General features: G+C 51.6%; 1 protein-coding gene across 1 annotated transcript; it reads left to right on the forward strand.

Moving 5' to 3' along the window:
- Positions 1 to 486: 486 nt before the first annotated feature.
- On the forward strand, positions 487 to 16,901 carry LOC104287657. The gene is made up of 13 exons (XM_009886383.1): positions 487 to 1,357; positions 5,103 to 5,319; positions 6,870 to 7,027; positions 7,382 to 7,483; positions 8,256 to 8,453; positions 8,836 to 9,395; positions 10,472 to 10,745; positions 11,430 to 11,640; positions 12,832 to 12,974; positions 13,891 to 14,004; positions 14,834 to 15,037; positions 15,770 to 15,863; positions 16,838 to 16,901. The coding sequence occupies exons 1-13, from the start codon at positions 487 to 489 to the stop codon at positions 16,899 to 16,901; spliced, it is 3,210 nt and encodes a 1,069-aa protein (XP_009884685.1).
- Positions 16,902 to 21,254: the final 4,353 nt, after the last annotated feature.

Raw genomic sequence — 21,254 nt, forward strand, 5'->3', positions numbered from 1 at the left:
TTCACACAAGTCTCGGGGTTTCGAACACTGAGAACTGGCTTTGTCCCATCGCAGTCACTGTTACGCGTCTTGATAAACCTCTGGAGTAACATAAGGAGGAAAAATTGTGGGGCTTTAAGGTTGTTAAATGTCACTGGTGTGTTTCTGTGTTTCCTAATGAGATTATTCTTTTCTCCCTTCCCTGCCGCCAACTTTTAAAGGAGCTGGAGCTGGGAAACCTCTTGTTCAAGCCCTACTCTTCTCAGTCTGAATTTTGGGTGCTTGTGGCTTTGCTTTACAAACCAGAACTGCCCAGAGAAGTGTGCCTCTGCCAGTGCCTCTGCCAGTCAGCATCCAGGTCAGAGGCCTAGAGTTGCTGTGCTGCGACAGCCAAGTGGTGGCAGCTTCCATCTGTGCTCTATTTGTGGCTATTTCTGTGCTCTGTTTGTGGAGATTCAAATCTCCTCTAGATTTGAACTGAAAAAAAAAAGAATCCCAGCCTTCACCATGGGAGATATCTGGCTGGTTGGGTTGATGGGGCTTGTGTACGTCTGGTTTCCCAAGGCTGCTGCTCAGAATCTCATAAAAAGCCCCAGGGACCAGAAAACAGAGCATACCCTCTTAATTAATGAAGTCAATGCTGACAGCCCAGGAGAGGACACTTCTGAGTTTGTGGAGCTCTATCACACCAGCGGTCAAACAGCCCGCTTGGATGGCTACTATCTGGTCTTCTACAACGGCAATGGAAACCGAGCCTACAAAGTTTTAAACCTCCAGGGCAAAGTTACTAACAACCAAGGGCTCTTTCTCATTGGCTCCTCTTCTGTGAACCCTGCTATGGTTATTCCGAAGAACACTATCCAGAACGGCCCTGACGCAATTGCTCTCTACTATGGAAAAGGGAACTACAAGGAAGGCATGGGTGTCACAAATTATGGACTAGTAGATGCCTTGGTCCATAAGACTAAGAAGACAGACAGAGCAGACACACTGGTCAGGGTACTGACCCCTGGCAGAGATGCTTTCCTGGAGGACTCCACCTTCAGGACCATGGATGAGTCAATAGAAAGGTGCCGTGGGTCAGATTCTCAGTGGATCTTCCAAGTGGCCATGCCCACTCCAGGCACAGACAACCACTGCATCCTAACTTCTCAGCTGAACGCATCTGCCGTCCTGATCAGTGAGGTCCTTCCTGCGTCTTCTTCCGAAGAATTCGAGTTCATAGAGCTTCAGGGTCCGCGCTCCACCATGCTGAGGGACATTGTCCTGGTGTTGATCGATGGTCAGACCAAAGACATTTATTTGACCATGGATGTTTATGGCAAAACCTCACTGGATGGGCTACTTCTGATCGGTCCCGCACAAAGCAAAACCCCAGGTAAGGACTGCATTCTGATGACTACCTCAGAGCTGTGGGAGAGCAATCAGTCAAGTTTGGGGCTGGAGGATGCTGTCCATTTTTATTGTTTGGCATTCTGAGAGATCAGTGAAAATGTGACTCAGAACTCAGTGGCAGATAAAAAAAGCAAATCAAATGTTTGAAATTATTGGAAAAGGAATTATATAAAACATATTAAATATTAGAAATTATTAGGAGAAGAGGAAAGAATGGAGGGCGTCTTTTAGGCCACTGTATAAATTCATGGTTTGCTTGTGTCTTTAATTGTACCTGGTGTGAGTCAGCGAGGATGGATAGTGCTCTGGAAATGCTTCCACAGAAGAAATAACTAAGTAGGCCTAGAAAAGGGAGAGCTGAGGAGGGCCCTGACAGAGGTTTCAGAAATGTGAGTGGCCTGAAGAAAGTGGACAGGGATCGCTTGCTTACTCTTTCCACTGGTACAAAAACTAAAGGGCATCAAAAGAAGGTAGAATGAGGTGGTTTCAGGACAAACAAGTGGAGGCTGTATGTCTCACAGAAGTGGTAGATCTGCAGGTGGGGGACCTCATGGAGGTCAGAAGCCCATGTGTGCCTTTGCTGCCTAGGAGGACGCGGTTCTGCCCCCTGCCAGTCTGCTGCGGGACCCTGACTGCGCCAGGTCTCCTTGAAGTGTCCCCCTTCTCTCTGTGTAACTTGGTGGTCAGTCACAGCAGATACATACTCTCTTCTCGAAAAAGCACAAGGGCTTTTTTTCCATTGCACCATCTGCAAGTGTAGGTCACAGTGTACCAGCTGTTTGAAGCTGCGACCTAAACTTCCTCCCAACAGTCAAAATTTCTTCCAGGCCACCGGCGGAGGAAGAAATATCTTGTTATTTTGTGTACCTCAGAAGAAGATTTTGGCAGCTGGAGACAATGACTCTGCATATGTCTTGTGTAATTCACTGACTCGTGATTCGAGTCGGGGAGTATTCCCTTACAAAGGGAATATATCCCTTACAAAGTTCCCATAAAAATTAAAATACTTTTGCCTCTAAAACTTTTTTTTTTTTAAAGCTTTGAGCTCCTTTTTACAACTCAGACTGCTCCAAATACGCTCTCACCCCAAGTAGAAGAGCTTATTGCCCATGTGAGCTCTGCTTTTCTCACCAGGAAAGGTGCTCTGCTCTTATCTCTGGATGGGCTGGGGCTGTTAGCAGTCAGTAAGCTAAGGGGCTTCAAAGAAAGTGATGGCAAAGCACAACCAGCTTGCAGACTAAGCAGGAAAGTTCTAAGGATTATGTTTAACTGTTCCTCAAGGCTCACTCAAGTCAAGAAGGTGGCTGGAGATATGCTTTGGCATTTTTTTCCAATGAGGCTTTGTCAAGATGTCTCAAGCATGCTGCACACACGCTTTTGTTGAAGGTTTTGCCTCAAAACCACCCAATGACACTGTGTGATTACATTTTAATCATCCTAAAAGGATACTTTCAGTGACTCTATGTTGAGCAATCTATGTGAAGTTGACCACTTGATTTAACCCGACCACTTCAAATTTGGGACAGGAGCTCTTAAAATGGCCCTGGCTGTTAGTCCTGCCTTTGTAAGGCTTGTCTGCCTTTCACTGCAGAGAACTTAAAGCTGTGAGAGCACTGGAGCAAAAGTCCTCCCTTGACAGAGGCCAGTGTGAAAACTTTCAAATGAGTCATAGGATGGTTTGGGTTCTTAAAGATCATCTAGTTCCACTCCACCTGCCGTGAGTGGGGACATCTTTCACTAGACCAGGTTGCTCAAAGCCCCGTCCAACCTGGTCTTGAACACTTCCAGGGATGGGGCATCCACCACTTCTATGGACAAACTGGACCAGCATCTCACCACCCTCATCATAAAACTTTTCTTCCATATTCTTCTAAGCTAGATCTACCCTCTGTCAGTTCAAAAACATTACCCCTTGTCCTATCAGTACAGACCCTGGTAAGAAGACTCTCTCCGTCCTTCTTATAAACACCCTTTAAGTACTGCAAGATCACAATAAGGTCTCCCAGGACTCTTCTCTTATCCAGGCTGAACAACCCCAACTCTCTTAGCCTTTCTTCATGGGAGAGGTTCTTCCAGCCCTTGGATCATTTTCGTGGCCCCTTCTATAGACCTGCTCTAACAGGTCTTGTGCTAGGACCCCCAGAGCTGGATGCAGTACTCCAGATGAGATCTTGCAAGAGCAGAGTAGAGGAGGAGAATCACCTCCCTCGCCCTGCTGGCCATGCTGCTTTTGGCTTTCTGGCATGCGAATGCACACTGCTGGCTCATGTCCAGTTTTTCATCCACCAGTAACCCCAAGTCCTTCTCTGCAGGGCTGCTCTCAATCCATTCATCTCCCAGTCTGTCCTGATACTGGTGACTGCCCTGGCCTATGTGCAGAACCTTGTACTTGGCCTTGTTAAACTTCATGATGTTCACATGGGCCCACTCCTCCAGCCTGTCAAAGTCCCTCTGGATGGCATCCCATCCCTTAAGCATATCAATTGCACCACTCAGCTTGGTGTCACCTGCAAACTTGCTGAGGGTGCACTCAATCCCATTGCCTATGTTGTTAATGAAGATATTGGACCATATGGACCCCTGAGGGACACCTCTTGTCACTGATCTCCATTTGGGCATATATCTGTTAACTGCAACTCTTTGGATGCGGCCATCCAGCCAATTCCTTATCCATTTGATAGTCCATCCATCAAACCCGTATCTCTTCCATTTAGAGACAAGGATGTTGTGTGGGGCAATGTCAAAGGCCTTGCAGAAGTCGAGACAGATGACAGCAGTTGCTGTCCCCTTATCCTGCAATGCAGTTGCTCCATTGTAGAAGGCCACCAGATTAGTCAGGGAGGGGAAAAGCAGTCCCCTGGGCAGGGGTGCATCAGGGGTAAAACACAGGACTGCCCCTTAGCATGGAGGTGCCCTGGTGGCACTTATCAAGGCGTAACCACTTCTTACTCTTCTGCCTCTCATGTGGTTCCTCCTTTAATGTTTGTTCCCTGGAGCTGGTTACGGAGGGAGAAGCGTTGAAATATTGGCAGTCTGCTGCTTTTTAATAGCTTTAATAGTTCCTACTGGGTGCTGGGGAAATAGCTTGTGAAGGGAACCATAAATACGAGGAATAAAATTGGGAAGCTCATGAAATTGGAAAGCTCCACTAAACCTCAACCTTAATTCTGTGTGCTGGTATCTTGGGCCTTTGCTGAATATGTGCGTGTGTATGTGTAGAGTGGTTGTGTTTGTAAAACCATGGACTGTTAAATACTAGAATAAAATGTAAATTCTTAAATATTTTTGCGTATTATTAAAGCAACTGCTACCTGAATGGTTAGTGGATTTTGAAGATGTCTTTTAGAATTCAAAATTGACTTTAGCGTAGACAAAGTCACATCAGCACTTGCTTTCCAGTTCCCTTGTTTACACATAATTCAGCTTCTCTGTTCACAGAACCAAAATAGCAGGGCAAACTCTGCTTAAATTTCCCCCTCCAGCCTCCTCCACACTGTGGATCCGGCCACGAATGGGGAAATTCAGGCTGAGCAAACATGAGAAATGTTAGTGAGCAGAAAGATGGGGCAGCGAATGCCAAATTTACAATAACAAGACAACCTCAGCCACTTTCTGAGTTCCTGTGTCCTGCTCTCCAGGACCAAAGAGGTGCTGGTTTCCCATATAGTGGGTATCACTCCTCTGTTGCTTACGTGCCACTGTTGATCCTTTCTTTGCCTGGTGTGCAGTGAATCTGCCGTTCCCGGAGAACATCACCCGTCCTGTCCTCAGAGGTGGCCCCAATGCCGTTGCCCTCTACAGAGGCAACAGCAGCAGTTTTGTCCCAGGGGCGGCGCTGCCAGTGACCGGCCTGTTGGATGCCTTCATGTACACAAGCAACGAGGAACCAAACCCTGAGCTGCTGGAGACCCTGACCCCTGGCAGACCTGCCTACAAGGAAAAGCGGTGAGAGGCTGGGCTGGGCTGGGCAGGGCTGGGAGGAGAGTTTGGCACCAGAGTCACCGTTGCTTGGTGTCCCAAACCTCAGTCGGGACTGAAAGACAAGGGCCACCTCCAGTCAAGGGTATCCTCATGGTAGCATTGAGTCCCGGCCTTTTTCCACCACCGGGGCTGAGTTTGTAGGTGTCCCCCTCTCCACAGCAGTCCTGGTGCAGCTGTACAGTTGTAGAATAAAGTTATTGAGGAGGAATTTTCTGATCAAATGATTGCTGGTTATTATTTTGTAATTTATTATTTATAAAAGAGTAATAGTCAATATAATAAATTTTCCAGGACCACTTTTAACAAGAAAAGGTTTTTCTTAGGAATTTCAGGTCAAAATGAAGGCAAGGGAGGGACTTCAGTATCGCTCGCCTAACCCAGGAGGAAATGCCTGCCCTGCTTCATCCAGAGCAAGGACTTGAAGCGGGGTTTCTGTTCATTCTGGGTTGAGCCCCTTTCTTTTGGGGTTTTGGGTTTCTTTTTGTGGGTTAAGTGAAATGTTAGTTACTTCAGACTTTTGTGAGCCATGAGAACTGTTTCCTTCACATTTTAGACATGCTTTACTAACAGGAGGAAGAAGACAACAGAGTGAGTAAAGGACAGTGCAGCAGGTGGAGGAGCAGAGGCAGCAAGGTGCCATGCCCATGAAGACGGGGTGGGGTGTGTAGAACTAGGCAATAAGCAAACAAAGATCTGGTCAAGCTCTTATCTATGGTTTTGATGGCAAAGCACCAGATGACCTCTGTGTGTAACTGTCAACTAAATACCAATATCTTGGCTCTGTAGCTGGAGGAGGTTCACCCTTTCTGGATGGGCCTGTGAAAAGACCATTTGAGACTACCATTGGAATCAACTGCATCAGGAAAAGGTGTAGTTTACTGCTGTCACAGGGCCACCACTTATTCACAGCATATTCCCATTCCTTCCTTTGCTCATCTTCCTCCTTCTTGTGAAACAAAACCTGCACTTGTCCCGTAAGGAGGTGGTCTCCTTCCCTGAGCAGCTCTGCTCTGTGCAGCTCCTCACAGTGGGTCTTCATAGAATCGTAGAATAGTTTGGGTTGGAAGGAACCTTTAAAGGTCATCTGGTCCACCTCCCAATCATGCTCTTTGCCTTTGAGTTGAGGGCCTGTGCTCAAGTGGTTCAACCTCAGGTGCTGCCTTTCCACTTTCTCTGGATGCCACCATTCTTCCCAGTGGTCCCAGGCTGAGTACAAGTGTATCTGTACTATCTTGCCTGTCTTCAGATCAGTAAAAAAAGCAGCCAGTGCTAGAAGACAAAGGGTTGGATGAAGCCCGTGCTCTTCTCTCTCAAGCTTTAGTGAGCTCTTGGGCTTTTTTTGAGACAAGTGGGTACTGATGAAGATGGGATATCTCTCCAAACCTTGTGAAGAGACAAGTCTGAAGTGCATGGTTTCATCCTCTGGTGCAGGCAGATGACCGGTGGGTGAAGAGCACTCAGGTCTCTGTCTGGCAGGTCATGTTTTCTTTTATTTATGTGTCTGTCTCTTGCAGGCACCAGCTGGGAGATGTGTCCATGAGTCAGTGCAACTGCTGCTCGGTGACCCGGGACTCCCTGTCCTACGTCCTCAGCAGGCCCACCCCTGGCATGTTCAATGATTGCCCCAGCAAACGCTTCAGCCAGACTGTCTCATTCTGCTTTCATGTAACAGGTGGGCATTAGTTATTTCTGCTTCTCTGGGCAGGACTTCGTAAGGACAAGAGCACGTCCACAAAGCCAAAGCTGTCCAGAAAGACCTTCCAGAGTTGTGCTGGAGTGTGTGAATGTAACACCAAGGGAAATGCAGCTGGGACATCTGACAGTTTTCTGCAATATTTTTCTTCATGGCAACCCGTGCCAAGCTGAGGTTCTCCAGTCTTGAGACCCACACCCAACTGCTCGGTGTAAAGTGAAGCCTCTTCGGGCCCTCGGAGGGATAAGCAGGAGCTGCACCCATCCCAGAATGAGATGGATCCCGTGACCAAGGTTGCACTGGCTGGGTAACAGTTGGCTTTTTCTTTCCTAGATTGCCAGGAGTGGTTTCTGAAGTCAGAAGAGATCCTGATGACTCTGGTCCAGGCCCTCGATGGATCCTGCAGCTGTGGAGTCTCTGCTGCTTACTTCAAAGGTGAGCTGGACAGGAGCAGGGAAGTCCAGGGACCACCAGTCGTTAACGTCCATTCACTTCTGATTTTCAGCCCTGTGCTTTCTGTTGCATTGCATCCTCCTGGCTTGGATCCCGGCTAATTTGAACTTCGTGCTGATGACACAGATGCCATTTTTAGGCAGCACATGGTCCTGTTCTTTCGTGTTCTGCAGAGCACTTCCAGCTGCAGCTCCACCAACACACATCGGTGCTCATCTGCAGACCACCAGCTATTTTGTCCTTGCGCATTTGCACTCAGGTTGACATCTTGACTAGGAGTTTGTTGCCCAGCTGACCTTATGATCCATACGAACTAAGCCAAGTTGCAGCAGAAATGCAAGTGGCCTTACGGGCCTGTGTTGCTTTTCTCATATCCTCACTAGGTTAGTGCGCGAGTGTGATGAGCACACGCAGACACATGAAGAAGAGCCATGACTTTGCAGCCTGCATTGTCAGCAGCATTGTATTTAGCTTATGTTTAGACACCACCCAAAGAAACCATTCTGTCCACTGTTGGGACTACAAGGCTTCAAAAGGATGAGCACAGTACCCTGGTGTGCTGTGCGACTTGGTCCCAGGATGCCCCTTGGCAGAGCTCACAGCATTGTGCAGGTGGTATGAGCTGCCCTGAGTCAGTCTGACCAGGAGGGCGGCGGTGGTAGAGATGAGCTGGTGAGCTCTGTACCTCTTCCAGGAGAAAGTGGGTCTTTGGCAGCATGGGCAACCTGAGGCAGTTCTCTGCTTGTCTTTGCAGAGCCAAAGGCAGCCTGCCAGGACCTGGGGCTTGTGTTCACCACTCTGCTAACTGCTAAGTCAGAGGACCAGCTGAGCAGCCTGCTGCTAGCCTTCAAGACCTTCCTGGAGACGCCCAGACTTGTGAGTTTTGACAGAAGGAACATCACAGCAGAAAGCTCCTGCTCCAAGGATATTAATGTGCCAGACTTGCCTCCAGGTACCAGTCATCGTTCTTGCAGGTTGGGGTATATGATGTGTTTGAGGGTGGAGATGTGGGTCTAGCTCCACTAGAGGAGGGACAAGTCCGTCCCTCCATTCCCCCGACTCTGGCAAAGATCCCCTCCATTTCTATCGTATATGGTCACTAGAGCCCATATTGCTCATTATCTGCAAGAGCAGCAAGCTCTTAGGTTGCCATTAGCCAGTGTTGCCAGGGCTCTTCGAAAGAGTATGGAGCACACAGATGATAAAAATCTGAGCCAGCTTCCTCAGTCCTCTGCTGAATTTGGTCTCACCTCAGCAAAATAGTGTGCAACATTGTGTTGTTTTTCTGGGGCTCTGTGCTTAGGCCCATATTCATGACATTTTTGCTTTCCAAGGTGTCCCATCAGAGATACCAGAAGGGACTCAAGAGCCTTCTGCACAAGTGGCCAAGCTACTCATCAACGAGGTGAACCCAGACAACCCAGGGGGAGAAGAGGATGCAGAGTACATTGAACTCTTCTACACTGGACAGACACGCTTCGACCTCCAGGGATACTGGTTGGTTCTCTACAATGGTAAAAATAACCGGGCCTACCAGGTGTTGGACCTCTCTGGACACCACACAGATGAGCTGGGTTACTTCTTGGTGGGGAGCAGCGCTGTGCACCCAGCACCCATGATCAGGCTGCCCCCCAACACCATCCAGAATGGGGCAGACGCTGTGGCTCTCTACTGCAGCAACACCACCCTCTACACGGTGAACATGGCTGTGACTGCAGAGGGGCTGGTGGATGCTGTGGTCTACACGTCCCGAATGCCAGAGAAGGCAGACCAGCTAGTCAAAGTGCTGGTACCAGGGCAAAGCATCCTGTATGAAAACGATTCTCACAGCACTGAGGATGAGTCTCTGAGCCGCTGCCACAGCCTGAGCACAAAACTCCAGAGCAGCTTCCAGGTGGGTGGATGGCAGATGTCCTTTTTCCATCCGTAGTCACTAGGAGGGCAGTGTCCTTTCTCTATCCATAGTCACTGGGAGGGCAGTGGTCGTGTTTCAGTATGTCCTTTATTTGGGAGAGCAGGGCATTCTGGTGAGCCACGTCTACCTCCTGCCATCTGCTGATGCTCTCACCAGCCCTCACCTCTCTGTCCCCTTCACCTGCCTCTTGTTGGCCAGGTAACAGCTCCCTGCCCTGTGCAGCATGGCTCAGAACCAGGAGATCTCTGAAGACAGCTTACATGCCACCAATCCCAGATGCTTTTGGGCAGCATCCTGGACTCTCAAGTTACCCCAAACCAGATGTGGAGCTACCTCTTCACCTCTGCTTGTTTGGTCCCACCTTCAGGATGTGTGGTACAGCACGTTACATCCCTGAAACCCAGCTTCCTGCAGGGCCAATGTGTGAAGGACATGCCTCAACCACTGGTGTCACTGATTTGTGTTAATTCATCCGAACTGTTCCTTTTTATTTCAAAATGTCTGGTTTCACATAGTGCCCCTGAAGGAACATGACAGAATATATATGCCCGTCCTGCACAAAGCCGGGTAAGGGTGGGCTTTGCTGCTCCACTGATGGGATTGGGCCAGCACAGAGGTGTGCTTAGGTCCAAAACTGGGACAATAAAACTGCTCTAGAAACAGAAGAGATCTGCTGGCCGGAGGGAAGTGCTGAGTGGTCACATTTGAAGGGAGGTTTGCAGTGGGAGAGGACCATAAGGAAGTGATTCAGTGGACTGGAGACAAGTGTAGAAGTACTCCCAATAGCAGGGGAAGAGAATTGTTCCTAGTCCTGAGGGTGGGAGCAAAGGCAGTGATGGGGATGTGTGGTGATGGGACCCTGCAGTCAGGACAACCCTTGAGCTCCTTGGTGGGAGTGAGAGCAGCTGGTGTGAGGCAGAACCACCACATCCTCTTCGGGCCTCACCATGTAGCTGCAGGAGGCACAAACAAGAGGTAATGCCGTGAGCAGCCATCACTCCACCTGAAGAAATCGGAGCAGCAGTAGTGGCAGTGGCTTTTGTATCTCTCTGCAGGTGACCATGGTGACGCCTCTGGGGGAGAACTTCTGCAGCAGCTCCTCAGTGCTGGTCCCTCCTGCCATCCGCATCAGCGAGCTGTGCCTGGCTGGCAGCACTACCCCCTATCGCTTCGTTGAGCTGGAAGGGAAGCCTGGCACAAGCCTGGTCGGGCTCAGCCTGGTCTTCTTCTCAGGGTCGGAGGACAAGGCGCATGCCAGTGTCCCACTGAGGGGCACCATCGGAGCCACGGGGCTGTTCGTGTTTGCACTGGACGGAGGGCACGGGCATGGTGAGGCTGATGGCATGGACCTGGCATGTGGTCTGTCTTCAAACAAACGGGCAGGTGGTTGAGCAGCTTTGAGGCAAGGGATGGAGGAGGGTGCACGGTGTGGGGAACAACTCTTCCTTGTCTTTCCTGTCCTTTATTCCTGTTTTTTTCTCTCTTTGTTCTGCCTGGGCTGTTCCATCACACTTCAGCAGAGAAGGTGTTTAATCCTCCTCCATGCCCCGTGCAGGGAAGAAGGACCGGGAGCACTGAAGGCTCCTCCTGCCGGAACCAGGACAAGGGGGCTTTCAGGAGAAGCAGGGTACACCAGGACTGTCGGGTTGTTCACTGATGCCATGTCCACTGATGCTCACTGAGCCCTGCAGTGCTGCTGCCTCCTCCTGGTCCTGAGGTGGTGTTTCCTCAGCACGTTCGTTTATCTTGATTTGTTTTTTGTTCACCTTAAATTCTGACTCTGCTGTGTGAAGAGGACTCTGCATCTCAGAGGAACCTTGATCTGTTTGGAAACCTGTATCCACAGCAAACAGTTGCTTCTTTACAGCTTTACTTGGCCTCAGTCACTACCATTATTTTGTCTTCGCTTTCTGTTCTTGGAGTTCTCCTTGCTACCAGCTTGTCCTCTCAGGCTCAAGGCTCAGCCTAACACTATCTAGATGTTCACCCTACTTATTCCCCTGGCCTTTCCAGATGGGACAAACCTGACTTTCAAGGACATCACTGCTGCTAGCAAAGGCTCCAGCGCTATTGCAGTGTACAGCACCAGCTTGATTACTGGTGGCACAAAGGCAACATTAGAGAACTTGGTGGATGCCGTGGTTTACACATGTGAGCCCAGCACAGCTGGAGGACACTTGGACTTCCTCGGACCATCTTACACTGTGCCCTGCAAGGATGACAGGTGAGGTTGCTTCTCTGGGAAAATGCCTTTGGGTTCCCCACACCCAGAGCCTCCGATTGGCATGCCGCTGAGCTTGCTGCCTTGTCCTGTGTCCTGTACGGCTGAATGTGTTCACCGGCGCTCTGGTGACAAACAGGGTAGCACACTGCAGTGGAAAACGTTTCCCCACCCTTGGCGAAGGGAATTGAACTTTGTTCCTCTACTGCTCGCTTAACTTGCTTCCCCCGAGGGATGAGTATGGCGTCACATGAAGGGATGTGACCTTTACAGATAGCAGCTGCACATGAGTCTTTGCCAAACGTTTTCTTTTTAAAAACAAAAAAAACCCCAAAAAACCTAAAACAAACAACAAACCAAACAAAAAAGAATATCCCTGTGAGCAGCAGAACAAAACAAAACCTGACATCCCTTTTGCTCCTAGGTGGACTCAATAACAAATAGGGCTGAGCCTTTCTTGTGGTGGGAATACTAGCGGAGTTCCTCCTGTCCACCAGATCCCCACTGTTAATTAAATCCATCCTCTGCAAGTCCTCTGCTCCCCTGTCCCACTTGTTGTGACAGGAGTTTCTGCGTTTGTAGCCTCCCACACAAGCACACGTGCACAGAGTGCAGCCCCACGTGCGTGGTTTTCCCAGGAAACAGATCTCCCGCTTCTGGTTGTCTGAAACACTGCTGAAACCTCGGTGGGGTGGTTATTCACAAGGTCAGGGCAGCGGTTTGGTGGGAGAGCTCACATGGGCTGACCCTGACAGTCCAGCCCTGAATGAACACATCCAGAAAAGCTGTTTCCTCACACCGTGACCAAGTTTCTAAGCCCTGGTGTGGGGAGGGAAGCAATAGGCTAGTGAAATGCAGGGGCAGATATTGTGTAGCTTGGAATACTCCTTATCCCGGAGGACAAACTCTTAATTTTGGGAGGCTGGTTGTAATGAGGCAGCAATCTTACTCCTTACAGAAGCCAGTCAGATCAAACAGGTTTGCTCTGTCCAAGCCCAGGTCTTCTCCAACTGGTGGGGTTGGCTGGACCCATCTCTGTGGTGGCTCTGTGAGTTGATTTCAGCTCCAGCTCCAGCAAATTCTCCATCATCCCCAACAGCACAAGGAACTGGGACCCAGGAGGGGTTTGTGGTTGGAGGTGGGAAGAAATGTGTGTGATGTGTTGGTGAGCTCTGACTCCTCTTCTGGGGACAGGCCTGTGTCCCTGAGCCGCTGCGCCTGCAGCAATGCCAGCACAGAGCTGCAGTTTGCCATCTCGGACCCTACCCCTGGTCTGCAGAACAGCTGTCCTCAGGACGCCTTTGCGGTGGATCTCCACCTCTGCCTTCTGACACCAAGTGAGTGGAGACAGGTGCCCCCACTGGTGCAGGGTGGGAGGGCTGGGTTGGGGGGGGACGGGAAGCTGACCCCCATGGCATGGGAGGGGGATGCTGGCGGGGACCCTGCTGCCTCCCAGTCATGAAAGGGGACATGCTGCAGGAGAGCTGATGCAGACACCTATGTGTTGGTGTGATGGCACCATCTCACTAGGGCAGCCTTGCTCACAGCTTCAGCATCTGCTTGTATGAAGGTGGCCACATATTTCATTTGAGATGTCTCTGCTCAGGCAGGGCTGAGCCCTGCTCTTGGGCTTCCTTTCTGCAGTGTTAGATTTGCAGCAATGGCAGGAAAGTCCCCCACCACCACCACCACCCCCGATCTCTCATGGTGGCAGGGGCATGGTCAGGGACACTGCCAGAAAACTCTCCCGTCTCAGCCCATCCATGGGAACAAAGCAGTGTGGCTCAATCCTGACCACGGAGCCAGCAAGCAAAAGCACAGTATGGTCTCCAGGCCCTGCCGATGCCATGGTTGGATCAGCTTGGGGCAGTCAAGATCTGGGTAAAGTGAAACGGAGGTTCCTCCTCCTCCTCCACCCTCCTAAGAGGGGCAGGCAGTGGACCTCTCCTTTCTCTCCCAGTACGACAGACCACTCTGTACTGACCTGTGTGGTGGGACATGTGAGCATGCCTCTTCCCCACTCCCCTGGGAGGCTGGTGAAGGAGTGAAGCTGGCGTATGTGGTCATAGAAGGCCAGAAGTGAAGACTCACCCTGCCGGAGGGGGGCAGAGGAAGATGGGATGCCCCAGAGGGTGGAGGAGCTTTGCTCCTGAGCTTAGGCATGAAGCCAAGTGTTTTGGAAGGGGCACACAGCTGGGACCTTATTAACAGCCCCAAGCTGCACTCAGAAAACTACGTCTTCTTTTCTTCTAGACTGTTCCATGTGGACCCTGCACCACAGGAGGCTGCTGGAAAGCTTGGGAAAGGTCTTGGTGAGCTCCCTAGAGGAGAAGTGCTCCTGCGGAGTCTCTGAACTCTACCTGCAAGGTTGGTGCCCCGCTACGCTCGTTTGGTTCACAGTGCCCTCCTTCACCCATCCACAGCTGCTTGTCATCAGGATGGTCCCTTCTCAAGCCAAACTTGCAGACTTGCACTTGAGGGAGGGGACCTGGAGGAGCAGTGGTAGGTACAAAGGATTTCAGTGAGGAGAAAAGGAGAGAGCCTGACATGGGTTGCTCACTAGAGGAAGGGCAAGCTAGAGGGACTGTGAGGATTGGGAGTCTCTGATGATGCCTTGAGATGTCTGGCAGACACAATGAATATACTAAACCCACAAAGCAAAAAGCTGTTTGCACTCTAGAGGACTCTGGTTCTCAACTCTTTATCACACTCCTTCAGTGTCCTATACTTACTCAAAGTACTTGGACCAAAAAGCCACTTCTGGAAGTCTTAGGGACCTACAGTTTTTGGGGCATGGGAAGAATTATTTTTTTGGCTTATTTTGTAAGGAAGTGAAGGCTCCGCAGCTATGCTTTGTCTCCATCGCCCAGAAACCTTTCTGACCCTTTGAACAATTTCAGATAACTCTCACCAGTAGGTAGAGTTCGTGAAGTTATGAAGTGTAGTACAAAGTATTCTGCTGGGTTGGGTAGACAACTCCAAGTCCCTTTTGCCACTGAAAGAAAGGTTGAGCGTGTGCTCAAGTTACCTGCAATACAGCATGGCAGGGTGATTTCAGAGCGGTGGGGTGAAGAGGGTGAAAAGCATGGGAGCAGGAGGGTATTCCTGGAGCAGGGCATGAATTCATGGGAACAATGTGTTCCTGAACAGACGGAGGGTTTCTGACCACCCAAGACACGCTGTTGTTTCTCCACAGAGCTGAACCTGACGTGCGTGGGCTCCCTGGTGCAGGTCTGGGGCCAGGTGTGGGCTCAGCAGCTGGAGCAGCAGCAGTCCATCGAGACCTGGCGCCAGGGCTTCATGGCCAGCCCCGACCCCTTCTCCGTGGATGGGAGAGTGCTGAAAATCAGTCCTGAGTGCATCGCCCCAAAAAATACACTGTCTGTGTCGCACAGCGGTGGTGAGTAGGAGGCAAAGCTAAGCACAGTGATCTGCTTGCAGCACAGCGAGCAGGGCTGGCGCCAGGGTCAGGCCATGTCTCCGTGTGAGAGGAGCAGTGCAGGGCAAGCTACCAGGGACCTCTGGTGATGCTTCCCAAACACAGCTGCCTTCTAGAAACTGGTTCGTCATTACAAGAGAGGTAACGATGGTCAGTTCCTCCAGCATGATGGGGTAGTCAGACCTATCATGCCAATACCACTGGAAGTTTGGGTGTCTAAATCTTCTCTAAGCTTCACTGGGGAGCCCATTGCTTATGGAGCTGTTGGACACACAGCCCAGAAGGCCAATTGCTTGCACCAGCAGCTGGTAGCCAGGCTGGAGCTGGCCAGAGTCAGCATGCTGTGGGGGGTGCAGCTGGGAGGAGCACCACGGGGGAGAGTGGCGCTCCAGATCAGGAGGCTGTGACTGCCCAGTCTGTTATTGCCCAGAGAAGTTGTGGGTGCCTTATCGCTGGAAGTGTTCAAGGTTGGGTTGGATGGGGCTTTGAGCAGCCTGATCTAGTGAAAGATGTGCCTGCCCGTGGCAGGGGGGTGAACTAGATGATCTTTAAAGGTCTTTTCCAACACAACACAATACAACACAACACAACACGACCCATTCTGTGACTCTGTGATTCTTTGACCTCCTGGTGGCACCCTGTGCTGGGCAAGGTCATGGCTACAATGATCCATCTCTACCTTTGCACCCTCAGCTTCCTTCCAGGGCTGGGAAATTGCCTTGTTTGTCGTGGGATCTCTCCTGCTCATGTTCTTGTTGGTCAGCCTGGCATTTTGCTTCATCAAAAGGTGAGAAACCACCTTCCCATCTGCCTTGCATCTCTCACCTTCTCCTTCCCCAGTGCTTCCTCGCTAATCACTGTGCAGGGACCTGCTCCTTCACTCGGGTGAACGCCTACATTCCAATGCTGCATCCAAACTCTCCAATATGTTGCTCCTCATTTTTGCAGCAAAGGCTCTTTGCTTTTGATGTGGCAGACTCCAGGTTCTGCAGCAGGTTCAGATAACCACCGATAAAACCGTGGATAATGCTAGATGTGTCAGAGGGCACAGTGTAAAAGCCACAGATCTTACAACGTGCTGTGGTGGGAGAGCAGAAGGCTGAAGGCTGGTGTCACACAAGGGGCAGTGAGATGATGCTTTTGCTGCAGGGAAGAGCTCTTCCTTAGAGCAGGATGGAAGCAATGGACAGTTTAGGATTACCTTGATGGGAAACAGCTTCCACATTATAACATGACACCACTTTAAGTGATTATTTGGCATTCCCTAACAGTGTTAGCAGGCAAACAGCAGCTTAACACTCGGGCCCTATGTTTGTCTGAAATAAATGTTAGAGTAGATGGGTTATTTAACCAGCCCAGGGGATTTATTCCCATGAATTTTTACTGATCTTCTTTCATCACTGGATAGGGGGCTGGTGTGCAAGCGTTCGAAATAAGGAAAGTTCTTAAAATACATTTGAGGAACAGAAAACTCTGTACATTCTGTTTTAAAGGAATTAAAAAAAATATTGTAAGTCAGGTTTAGGAATCTCTTTCAGAAACCAGGGTGGTTTGAAGCTGATGTACATGTGCCAGGTGATGGCAGGTGTTCTGCTCCTGTTTTTCCCCAAAACATTAACAGAGACCTCAGTAAACTCTGTGCCTGCTGAAGGCTGGTCATCCAGACGCTTCATTTTAAGTGCAAAGAGATGCAGATTAGCTGCCTTGTGCAAAGGAGCAGTGCGACTCATCATGCGTTTTTCTCTGCCTGTTGCTTTTCAGACATCCCCAAAATTACACCAACATCGAAATGAATGACTGCGGGGAGATTGCAGCCGACTTCTAATGCTCCCGTGCACCGCTGTATCGACAGGGTCTAACAGCACTGGGGCCAGGCGTGTGTCTCTGGGGGGGCAGACTGGTTGTCCAGCTCCTCCATCTACCAGGGTTGCTGCAAGGACCTGCAAAATGCCCAGGTGTATATGTGTGTGTGTGTATACAGCTCTGTGTGTACGTATGTATCTGTGCGTGTGTATACAGCTCTGTGTATACCTACGTGTGTGTATACAAATACCTGAATTATTTTTACACTTCTGAATTTTGCTGTCAGACTAAAGGAACTCAAAGAAAAAGGCTGGGGACTTCTAGGCAAAGTTCGTGCTAAGTGTGGTGGCCAGAAAGAAGCCTGCTTGGCTGGTGCAGAGGAAGGACATACTCTGTCTCCTCTCCAGATTCACTGCCAGGTCATGAACCAAGGTCACCCCCCAGCAGACCTTTCCACCTGGCAGGCCAGTCCAGTTTCTAGTCTGTCTGGACTCCACTGCTGCCATACATCAGCCTCCCTTGAGCCCTTCTTGTCTGGGCAAGGGGCTTCTCAGCATCCTGGCCCTCTCTGCTTGAGGAGCTCTGCACCACCAGCAGCCTGCACCAGGGACAGCCCTTGCCACTGGGGACCACAGCCAGGAGGATGTCCTGCCTCGAAAAAGGAGTTAGAAGAGAGATAAATACCCAGCTCATGCACAGGTGCAACTCTTTCTCATATGGCACTGCCCATGTCCTGGCCAGGCAGTGGGCAGGAGCAGTGCCAGACTCCACATCTGTTGAGACTTTGGGGTGAGGAGGGTGACCTAGGTGGAATCTGCTCAGTAGAAGATTATTTCCTACACAAGTGTGATATACCCCTAATGGCGTGGCAGGTGATGCCAGGCCTCTGGTAGCATCCTTCATGTGTGGAGCGGTTGTCTCACGTCATGGGTTAGAGCACCCTGAGCAGCTCCAAGCATGGTGGCAGCACTCAAGAAAGATCCAGCCTGTTCACTGGTGGGGCTAGGGGTAGGTACAATGAAGAAAGAGGTCCCACACTGTTTCTAAACTATGGTGTATAGAGATTTTTACTGAACAAGGCTCTGCAGAAAGAGGGCACAAAGCGTTTCTGTGATTGATCGTCACAGCACTGACCCTCATGACAGGAAGCCTTGCATTTTCTTTGAGACCCACCTCCCTGCTGTGTCTCTCTCTTAGTTGTGCCTTCTACTTGCAGGCAGCCAGCCTGCACTGCTGAAGTCCGTGGGCCACCAGCCAGCTCCAGCATCAGACAGGATGGGCAGCATGGGAGAAGCAAGGCCATTGCCCTGCCCCTTCTGCCAGGCAGCCCCTTTCTGCCAACAGAGCTGCAAACATGAGGCACCAGTCACCTTCTCCCCTGGGTGCTCCACACAATCCTTAGGCAGCTGCCACAGCCTCTTGAGAGGTGGTTCTTCTTCACGACTTCATCCTGCCATCAGCACAGCGCTGCTAGAGTGCACTGGCGTTGTCTGAGTTCAGATGAGCTCCATCTTGAACTGGCTGAAGTTTGGCACAGTAGGCGAGGGCTTGGCCATGCTGCTGAAGGGGACGCAGGGCTGGTTCGCTGGCACGGTGCCGTGGCTCACGGTGGAGCTGAGCTGCTGCAGCGTCATCAGCACCTCCTGCTGCAGCCGCTGCTGGTGCTCCTGCTGGCGCTCCAGGCGGCATTGCCTCTCCAGCACCACCTGCAGAGCCTGGCTCAGCTTCTGGATCTCCGTCTGTACAGCATCCAGCTTTTCGGCAATGGCATGGGAGCTGGGAGCAGGGGGAAGCACTGGTCCACCCCAAGCAAGGCTTTGGTTTCCAGGACTTGCAGGGTTCGGCGGGACAGTCTGAGTGCTGGCGTCTTTGAGCTGGAGTAGTGGGAGGCAAGAGAGAAGGGAAGGTGAAGCATTATCAGCTGGTCCTTTAATGGCAATGAGCAAGAGAAGGATTTATTCTGCACTTAGCTACAAGAAAGGCTCAGATAATTGGGTTTGTTCAGCCTTGAGAACAGAAGGCTTAGGGGAGACCTTAAGACCACATTCCTGTATTTAAAGAGTGGCTACAAAGAAGATGGAGACTCCCTTTTTATAAGGAGTCATATGGAAAAGATGAGGGGGGATGGGGACATGTTACTCCTGGGGAGATTCCAATTGGAAATAAGCGGAAAATTTTTCACAATGAGAACAATTAGCATTGGAGTAACCTCCCCAGGGAAGTGGTGGATTCTCCAACATTGGACAATTGTAAGGTTTGGCTGGGGCATCTTGTTGACACCATGCTTTTGCCAAGAAAGGTTAGACCAGATGATCCCCGAGGTCCCTTCCAACCTGGTATTCTATGATTCTACAAGGCATGAGAGAAAGCCATCACCTTGTTTCAGACCTGTGGACCTCACCACACTCTGAGGTGCACTTCATCCCCACCCAGCCCCTACACCGCTGCTCGGCAGGAACACCACGCTGCCCTGAATGCTGTCAGTATGTGCTTAAGCCACCCAGTGGTGGATGCTCCTGGACATCAGCCAGACTGCCCGTGCTGATGCCAGGCCTGTGTTTGCTCTCTGCAGGGACAGAAATACCACAGCCTGGCTTTTTCTTTCCAGTGCCCTCCCCCCCCGCCCCCGCCTCTGTTTATTGTACTGCACCCTGAAGCAAAGGGCTGTTCTGCTCCCTGAGAGGGATCACGTGCTGGTTTTGAACCTCAGGGGAGCCTTTCTCCTGGAAAGGGCATTGCACAACCTGTGTCCTCTCAAGCAGCTAGCAAGGGCTCTTGGCAAACACCTGAATGGACTGGAGAAGGCGTTTGCTGTGTCTGAGCAGAGACAGGGCTGTGGATGACGGCTCAGCCTGACTCACGGCTGTGTTGTGTACCCAGGATGCCATGGCAAGAAAGGCAAATGTCACGAGTCCTACTATCCTCTGTGGGGCATCACTGAAGTCTCTGGAGGTTGGAGCCTGCTCTCAAGGGGTAAACCCTGGGCACTGGGGCACCCCCATGGCCATGTCGCCCTGCTGGCAGCCTACCTGGGGCTGGTCCTGGGACTGCTGGGTCACTTATGTTTGCCCTGTGGCTCACTGCAGCTGCCAGCAGGGCTGGGCTTGGCCACGCAGCTGGCCAGCTGCTGCATGGTCACTGTGGCAGGTGGGAGGGCCACAGAGATCTGGACCTGCTGGGACAACACATGCATGGCCATGGCCTGAGGGTCTCGTGGCATGGCAAGGTGGGGGTGTACGCATTAGGGATTATAGTGGCTGGATTGTATAGGGATTACAGTGTCCCGGAGAGCAGCCATCCTACTGTGTCACCCTATCCTGTCCTGCCACAACCCTTCATCTCCTGGTGCAGCACCAAGCCACTCAGCTGCTGGTGTCCTCATGGTGGCTTGGGGAACCTCCTGAGCTGGTACTGAAACCAAGCCTTAAACAAAGGGTCTGTGAGCTGCAGGTTGGAGGCCAATGCTGGCAGAAACGGGCATCACCGTGGCCGGTATCGCCCAAGGGCAGCAGTGAGTGCTGGCTGCAGGTGGGTGGGCAGCACGCTCCATGGACCCAGCGGACAGAGGGACTTCCCAGATGAGCTCGCCAAGTGCCAGGGTCAAGCATCACTCCAGAGTGCAGTTAGCAGAGGTCAGGGGGGACCTTTCTGGAGCCCTTCGTCCCCAGTGGCCTGCCCCATCTGCATGGGTTGGATGCAGCAGGGTGCTGTGCAGGGCCGCCCTGGCGGGCAGCACCGCACTGGCTCCCAGCCGGAGCAGACAGGCTCTCCCATCCCACTGTGTCGCCTGGCATCCTACCTTTTTCTGCAGGAGGATAGCCCTGTCCACGATCTTCTTCTTCACCATCAGGGCTGGGTTCCTGGCGGGCGGTGCGACCAGCCGCCCTCGGCTGGGCAGGGGCTGTGGGGGGGTGGCTGGAACCCCTGGAGGGGGGCAGCTCCCCAGAGCTGAGGGGACACCTGCAGAGCCATCATCGCCTGCAAGGGACAGAGAGAGAAACCTCTTGAAACGAGGCCCTTGTGGGTTCCCAGCAGGGGACAGGGAGCCCTTTCCATGACCAGCACTGCCGGGGCTTGGCCATGGTGGCGACCCCCACCATGGGGAGCCAGGCCTTACCATTCCCGGGGGGCAGTCCCATGGGCAGGTTCTCCCTGATCTGCCCACCATCCTTGCAGAGCGAGGCCACGCTCACGATCTGGATGCCCTCCTTGGTGTCCTGGCTGCCAGCAGGGCAAGGTGCCCGGCTGCCCACAGGGATCCCACCAGGCATTGCCGGGGGCTGGGCACCCGGCAGCTTGGGTGGCTCAGCCTCGCACCCCCGTGGCGGTGGCCAGGGCTGGTCCCCGTCCCCGCCGGCTGCCCCCGCCCCCCGCC

The sequence above is a fragment of the Charadrius vociferus genome, unplaced genomic scaffold (assembly GCF_000708025.1).
Source record: "Charadrius vociferus isolate BGI_N301 unplaced genomic scaffold, ASM70802v2 scaffold585, whole genome shotgun sequence".
NCBI classification, from domain to species: domain Eukaryota; kingdom Metazoa; phylum Chordata; class Aves; order Charadriiformes; family Charadriidae; genus Charadrius; species Charadrius vociferus.

Coding starts and splice junctions, on each gene's coding strand:
- LOC104287657 (XM_009886383.1), top strand. CDS start 487: ATGGGAGATATCTGGCTGGTTGGGTTGATGGGGCTTGTGTACGTCTGG. Junction 11,641..12,831: donor GTGCCCTGCAAGGATGACAG/GTGAGGTTGCTT, acceptor TTCTGGGGACAG/GCCTGTGTCCCTGAGCCGCT. Junction 12,975..13,890: donor CCTCTGCCTTCTGACACCAA/GTGAGTGGAGAC, acceptor CTTTTCTTCTAG/ACTGTTCCATGTGGACCCTG.